The sequence below is a fragment of the Salvelinus sp. IW2-2015 genome, linkage group LG22 (genome assembly GCF_002910315.2).
Source record: "Salvelinus sp. IW2-2015 linkage group LG22, ASM291031v2, whole genome shotgun sequence".
NCBI lineage: Eukaryota > Metazoa > Chordata > Actinopteri > Salmoniformes > Salmonidae > Salvelinus > Salvelinus sp. IW2-2015.
This window is the reverse complement of record NC_036862.1, coordinates 33,533,732-33,542,085: the sequence shown is the minus strand read 5'-3', so window position 1 is coordinate 33,542,085 and position 8,354 is coordinate 33,533,732. Positions and strand designations below refer to the sequence as shown.

The 8,354-nt window shown below is 46.3% G+C and overlaps 1 protein-coding gene across 1 annotated transcript in view; it reads right to left on the bottom strand.

Annotated features, from left to right (window-relative positions):
* Positions 1–4,895: 4,895 nt before the first annotated feature.
* Positions 4,896–8,354, bottom strand: part of LOC139022744 (neutral amino acid uniporter 4-like) — a 40,883-nt gene continuing 37,424 nt past the window's right edge. Inside the window, exon 5 of the mRNA XM_070433885.1 lies at positions 4,896–5,061. Coding sequence (XP_070289986.1) covers positions 5,049–5,061 — 13 coding nt within the window. The 3' untranslated portion in view covers positions 4,896–5,048. The remainder of the gene's footprint in view (positions 5,062–8,354) is intronic.

Below are 8,354 nucleotides of genomic sequence, written 5' to 3'. Positions count from 1 at the left end.
GTAATAACAACATGGTAACTCACCATGGCATACCTCGTCTGGTCATGTTACACTGAGCTGACCTCTACAGAATACAACATGGTAACTCACCATGGCATACCTCGTCTGGTCATGTTACACTGAGCTGACCTCTACAGTAATACAACATGGTAACTCACCATGGCATACCTCGTCTGTCATGTTACACTGAGCTGACCGTCTACAGTAATACAACATGGTAACTCACCATGGCATACCTCGTCTGGTCATGTTACACTGAGCTGACCTCTACAGTAATACAACATGGTAACTCACCATGGCATACCTCGTCTGGTCATGTTACACTGAGCTGACCTCTACAGTAATACACATGGTAACTCACCATGGCACATCGTCTTGGTCATGTTACACTGAGCTGACCTCTACAGTAATACAACATGGTAACTCACCATGGCATACCTCGTCTGTCATGTTACACTGAGCTGACCTCTACAGTAATACAACATGGTAAACTCACCATGGCATACCTCGTCTGGTCATGTTACACTGAGCTGACCTCTACAGTAATACAACATGGTAACTCACCATGGCATACTCGTCTGTCATGTTACACTGAGCTGACCTTACAGTAATTACAACATGGTAAATCACCATGCATACCTCGTCTGGTCATGTTACACTGAGCAGACCTCTACAGTAATACAACATGGTAACTCCACCATGGCATACCTCGTCTCGTCATGTTACACTGAGCTGACCTCTACAGTAAACAAACATGGTAACTCACCATGGCATACCTCGTCTGTCATTACACTGAGCTGACCTCTACAGTAATACACATGGTAACTCACCATGGCATACCTCGTCTGGTCATGTTACACTAGGCTGACCTCTACAGTAATACAAACATGGTAACTCACCATGGCATACCTCGTCTGGTCATGTGTACACTGAGCAGACCTCTACAGTAATACAACATGGTAACTCACCATGGCATACCTCGTCTGGTCATGTTACACTGAGCTGACCTCTACAGTAATACAAATGGTAACTCACCATGGCATACCTCGTCTGTCATGTTAACTGAGGAGACCTCTACAGTAATACAACATGGTAACTCACCATGGCATACCTCGTCTGGTCATGTTACACTGAGCTGACCTCTACAGTAATACAACATGGTAACTCACCATGGCATACCTTGTCTGGTCATGTTACACTGAGCAGACCTCTACAGTATAACAACATGGTAACTCACCATGGCATACCTCGTCTGGTCATGTTACACTGAGCTGACCTCTACGTAATACAACATGGTAACTCACCATGGCATACCTCGTCTGGTCATGTTACACTGAGCTGACCTCTACAGTAATACACATGGTAACTCACCATGGCATACCTCGTCTGTCATGTTACACTGAGCTGACTCTACAGTAATACAACATGGTAAATCACCATGGCATACCTCGTCTGTCATGTTACACTGAGCAGACCTCTACAGTAATACAACATGGTAATCACCATGGCATACCTCGTCAGGTTGGCGCCCCCCCTTGGTTGTGCTTGTTGGAACCTTGTGGGCTATACTCGGCCTTGTCTCAGGATTGTAAGTTGGTGGTTGAGGATTTCCCTCTAGTGGTGCGGGGGCTGTGCTTTGGCAAAGTGGGTGGGGTATATCCTTCCTATTTGGCCCTGTCCGGGGGTTTCTTCGGATGGGCCACAGTGTCTCCTGACCGCTCCTGTCTCAGCCTCCAGTATTTATGCTGCAGTAGTTTGTGTCGGGGGGTAGGGTCAGTTGGTTACCTGGAGTACTTCTCCTGTCTTATCCAGTGTTCCTGTGTGATTTAAGTATGCTCTCTCTAATTCTCTCGTTTCTCTCTTTCTCTCTTGAGAACCTGAGCCCTAGGACCATACGTCAGGACTACCGGGCATGATGACACCTTGCTGTCCCAGTCCGCCTGGCCTTGCTGCTATTCCAGTTTCAACTGTTCTGCCTGCGGTTACGGAACCCCTACCTGTCCCAGACCTGCTGTTTTCAACTCTTAATGATCGGCTATGAAAAGCCACTGAGATTTATTCCTGATTATTATTTGACCATGCTTGTCATTTATGACATTTTGAAAATCTTGGCTCTCTCTAATTTCTCCTTCTCTCTTCTTTCTCTCGGAGGACCTGAGCCCTAGGACCATACGTCGGGACTACCGGCCGTGGTGACTCCTTTGCTGTCCCCAGTCCGCCTGCCTTGCTGCTATTCCAGTTTCAATGTGTCTGCCTGCGGTTATGGAAACCCTACCTGTCCCAGACCTGCTGTTTTCAACTCTTAATGATCGGCTATGAAAAGCCAACTGAGATTTATTTCCTGATTTTATTTGACATGCTTGTCATTTATGGAAATTTTGAAAATCTTGGCTCTCTCTAATTTCTCCTTCTCTCTCTCGGAGACCTGGCCTAGGACCATGCGTCGCCGGACTCGCCGCTGGTGACTCCTTGCTGTCCCCAGTCCGCCTGGCCTTGCTGCTATTCCAGTTTCAGCTGTCTGCCTGCGGTTATGGAACCGCCACCTGTCCCAGACCTGTTGTTTTTCAACTCTTGATGATCGGCTATGAAAAGCCAACTGAAAATTATTCATGATATTTTGACCATGCTTGTCACTTATGAACATTTTTGAACATCTTGGCATAGTTCTGTTATAATCTCCACCCGGCACAGCCAGAAGAGGACTGGCCACCCCTCATAGCCTGGTTCCTCTCTAGGTTTCCTTCCTAGGTTTTTGCCTTTCTAGGGATTTTTTCCTAGCCACCGTGCTTCTACACCTGCTACTAGCTGTTTGGGGTTTTAGGCTGGGTGTCTGTCAGCACTTCGAGATATTAGCTGATGTACGAAGGGCTATATAAAATAAATTGATTGATTGATTGATAGTCATGTTACACTGAGCTGACCTCTACAGTAATACACATGGTAACTCACCATGTGGCATACCTCGTCTGTCAGTTACACTGAGCAGACCTCTACAGTAATACAACATGGTAACTCACCATGATACCTCGTCTGGTCATGTTACACTGAGCTGACCTCTACAGTAATAACAACATGGTAACTCACCATGCATACCTCGTCTGTCATGTTACACTGAGCTGACCTCTACAGTAATACAACATGGTAACTCACCATGGCATACCTCGTCTAGTCATGTTACACTGAGCAGACCTCTACAGTAATGACAACATGGTAACTCACCATGGCATACCTCGTCTGGTCATGTTACACTGAGCTGACCTCTACAGTAATACAACATGGTTAACTGACACCCACATTTCACACAAACTCAAACAAAGAGGACAAAAGGACATATCACAGAGACCACACACTACATCGATACTAGGCTTGGACAGTATCCCGGGAACGTGAAAACAGCCAGGAGATGGTTTATCAATACAGTCAATACCGTCAAAACTATTTCTTTGAAGTTTTTTAATAAATGTGAATATTTGTAGCTCTTTTTAAGTAAATACCTGGAGTCAATTGGTATAATACGTTAGGAGATAAAGCAGATTGCGTTCTTCATTTCACCCGTCACATATTTTACATTATGAACCTTACCAGTAGTCCCCAGTCATGTGGTGTTTGTTTACAAGCAAACAATGAGAGACCAGCGCCTTGTGAGTCACTCACTGTGGTGCAGCATGCGCCGGTTGACCTAGTTACAGTATGGAATTCACAACTTAAAATGTTTGCCAACAAGATATCTATATTTACATTTACATTTTAAGTCATTTAGCAGACACTCTTATCCAGAGCGACTTACAGGAGCAATTAAGGTTAAGTGCCTCGCTCAAGGCACATCGACAATTTTTCACCTAGTCGCTTGTGGAATTCAAACCAGCAACCTTTCAATTACTGGTCCAATGCTCTTAACCGCTAGGCTACCTATTAAGTTAACTGTCTAAAATGTGCTAAAGTACTTCAATTGTGCATTTGGATAGTTTAATTTAGCTTCTTCTAGAAAACAAGACCTTGCTGTCTAATATAGGTTTTATGCACGCAGAACCTGAGTAGCATTTGAGATACTTGTATAAGTTTATGAGCTGTGATGTCTGTCTGCAAATAGTTTGTCAGAGACTGCATAACATTATCGCATTGGCTTGTTAGCATTTAGCTAACTTCGCTATGGAATTTGGGGTTTGAGAGCTCAATGGGGTTTGAGCTCAATGGGGTTGAAGCTCAATGGTAGTTTGAGCTCAATGGGTTTGAGAGCTGCAATGGGGTTTGAAGAGCTCAATGGGGTTTAGATTGAGCTCAATGGGGTTTGAGCTCAATGGGTTTGAGCTCAATGGGGTCTGAGCTCAATGGTTTGAGAGCTCAATCGGGGTTGAGCTCATCGGGTTTTGTACTCATGGTTTGAGCTCAATGGGGTTTGAGCTCAATGGGGTTTGAGCTCAATGGGGTTTGAGCTCAATGGGGTTTGAGCTCAATGGGGTTTGAGCTCAATGGGGTTTGAGAAAAGCGCCCGTTGTGTTTAGCATTACCAAATGTTGGTTGGTATGAAGGTAGGACAATGGGGATACCGCCCAAGTCTAGAGGAGGCAGCATATAATACTGACACACACGCAAATCATAATTAAACATGATGTAACCACACACATACACAGTCGCACATTGACTACAAAAACACAGTACACACCCACAATACCGTCGCCATAGTACTGAGACGGCCAACCTAACCTCTCTGTCCTCTACAGCATCAGAGAAACCCTTTACTGGGAGACAGAGCAGGTCAATTTGTTCCTAGGTRTCTTTACAACAAGCTCCTTTAAAAAGGCCAGCCACCCAGCCATCTACACCGTGTCCGCTAACAGACACCGTGTACTACCATGTTCAACCATCTTCCTGTTTATGTGACGGGGCTTACCATGCGTTGTGAGGAAGGTTAAGGGTTATGCTTCCTTTGATGTCATCACCAAAGTGGAGGTAGCCCAGCGTTGCCAAGACAACGTAGAGGACGATGGTGATACCCATCCCGATGTTCAGAGCCGTGGGGAACCGCTTCGGTTCCTTCATCTGGTTCTCTAGAGGAAGAACCTGCCACATACACACAGAGGGAGATTGTCAAGAAAACAGGAATGCTGTATAATAAAAGTAATGCAACACAAATAAATACATTATCTTGAATAAAAGCCTGGAAAGAGTCCCCCCGAAAAACTAAGTATTGAGATCTGAAAAAGCCACGAAAAGATGAAAAGCATCATCCTTCTGTTGAATAACAAATCCTTGGCAGAGAGAAGGATAACTGAGCAGATAAGAGGTCTCTGATTACATTATACATGGTGACCTARGTTAACCCCAGACGTTTACCAAGCTCACAGCTCTGGGAGGGATCAGACTTTTGCTGGGGATGAGGAGAGTTGGTATGCTGGGTGAGKGGGAGGGTGGGTGTTGGATGTTTTAGGTGCTGTCGTTTGGCTCGTGCCCCGTGGGGATGCAGCATGGCAGGGTGGCAGGAAACATTATCACTGCTAAGTACCACACACACACTGAGGAACTGCTCTCCGCTCTCTGCCCCGGGAACGCATCTCGATCTGGGCAGAGGGATTAATGATTGGTATTCATCACCAAACCTCCACATAAAGAGACCGTGGCATAATTAGATCCCCAGACACTCGCACCTACCTCCCTTTCTCTCTTTCTTTCATTCCCTCTCACCCTCTCGCTCTTCCCCTCCTCACGTCAAGAAAATATAGATGCTTTCTAATTTGGGTAACAACAGTTTCATTTGAACAGGTTTAAACCTGGCTGTCAAAATCACATACATATTCAATGAACAGATGTATTTTTCTTTCCCTCTTCCCTTCTTGGTAGTGACTGATCAGTTCTTGACAGGYGCTTGTTACCTCTCCTCCTGATGCGACTGAAAAGTTGTCGGACTGCTGTTTGACTTGGTGATTCATGACTTCGTCTGGCAGCGAATTGAGAACAATTGCAGCACCAACAAGGCTGACAGACACAGAGGGATGGTGAACACTTCAAAGACCTGATTTCTGATGCACTGATTATGCATACAAAACACACTATTAGACTAATGTATGAAAGCACACAGCCAACATGAATGTATCTTTAGGTGTCAGAGTAAGTGGATACATCTAAATCACAATAAAAAGTTGGCAAGGGKCTCTCCTGTTTGGCTATCTGTCCAAGAACCTTACCTCACTCACAACAAAACATCTCAAACACATTGCCCTCAAACCACAAACTCCGTAACAGGGCAAACCAGCCAAGACTCCAACAGTGACRGAGTTGCTTCAGAGCCAGAGAAGTAACATGCCAAAACTCCACTGATCTAAGAGACCTGACTAAAGCCACAGTGCCAGGAGCCCCTGCCTTCTTACCGCCACATCAAGCAGGGTGTGTGAGATGGCGGCATTGGGCAGACAGCTGGTCTGCATTCAGCAGACAACAGGTGGTTCAGTTAACAAGCTAATAACACTGACCTCTTGGCCTGGGGCACAGCCCACTACTGAGAGAGGAGCAGATACGGGTCATATGTGATACACACCTGACGCACAAGCCGCATGTAACAAACCCTGCTCACATGAGGTGCAGATGAGGAAATACCTTTTCAAATAAAAAGGAGAAGATACGTTCTGACTTTACTGCGGCGCATGATTTGAGAAAATTTAAGCCGTCACTTTTCCTTGCTTGGGACGACCTGCATTAAACTTGTGCATCACCCTATGTTCAGTTTACTGGTACTTGCTGTAACACGTCCCGGCCACTCAAATCTAAAAATTACCTTTTCAAATCTTCAAATTTGCTGCTTCGGCACCATCCTGGCCAACCACACACCCATCTCCCAGCGCATACACCTTAGAAATCAACAAGAATGTATCAGACACCTCCCCTCTCACACCACAAAAACACTAAGTTTGTTCTCGCTCGTATCTTCATAGACAGGTTCAAAGGTATGAAAGATCACCTCACCGCAACCTGATCCCATCCGCTAAAACCACCCATCCAAACCTCTCCTCACTTCCCACCCACCCACACACAACAACATTAAGAAAGACACACATCACACGCCACCACCCAACAACACAAAGAATCACTAGCCAAATCCAGTATCTAAATAGAAATAAAAAAGGAAGACAACACACACACCCACACCCCGGACCACCAAGACATTCTAGCCCACCAGAGAAAAGAGAAAGAAAGAAAAAAAAACCAAAAAGGACAGAAACAAACAAGAAAGAACAAACAAAGACACAGACAGAAGACAGAACAGACAGACAAGACAGACAGACAGAACACGACGAGACAGACAGACCAGACACAGACAGACAGAGACAGACAACCACAGAAGACGACCACAAAAGGACCCAGGCACACACACACACACACAGAGAAAAAATACGACACAAGACACCACACAAACAGAGACACACAAACACAACAAAAACATAGACACACAGACAGAGAACAGACAGGCGACCCAGACAAACAATACCCAGACGAGAGACAGACCCAGAGAAAGACAGACACACACACACACACACAGAGACAAACCCAGACAGAGACAGAGACAACACACACACACAACCACACAGAGACACACACACACAAAGAGACAGAGAGAGAGACAGACAGACAAGACAGAACAGACAGCAGACAGCAGACAGCAAGACAGACAGACAGACAGAACAGACAGACAGACAGACAGACAGAGACAGAGATAGACAGACAGAGACACACACACAAAATCAGAGACAGACGCAGACACAACAGAGCAGACCGACACACACACACAACACCAACACACGACACACACAGGCACACAGACACACACGACACACACACCACACCAGGGAGGACCGACACACACAAGACACACACAGGGAGACCCGACAACACACACACAGGGAGACCGACACACACACACACACAGGGAGACCGGACACCACAGGAACCACACACACAGGGAGACCGACACACACACACACACAGGGAGACCGACACACACACAGGGAGACCGACACACACACAGGGAGACGCGACACCACACTACACAACAACGACAGGGAGACCGACACACACACCACACAGGGGAGACCGACACACACACAGGGAGACCGACACACACACACCCACCCACAACACACACACACACACACACACACAGGAGACCGACCACACACACACACACACACAACACAGGGAGACCGACACACACACACACCACACGGAGAGCCGACACACCCCGACACACACACACAGGGAGAGACCGCAACACACACACAGGGAGACCGACAAACACAACACGGGACACACAGGGAGACCGACGAGAGAGAGACACAGAGAGAAAGGGAAGATAAAGCAGTCAG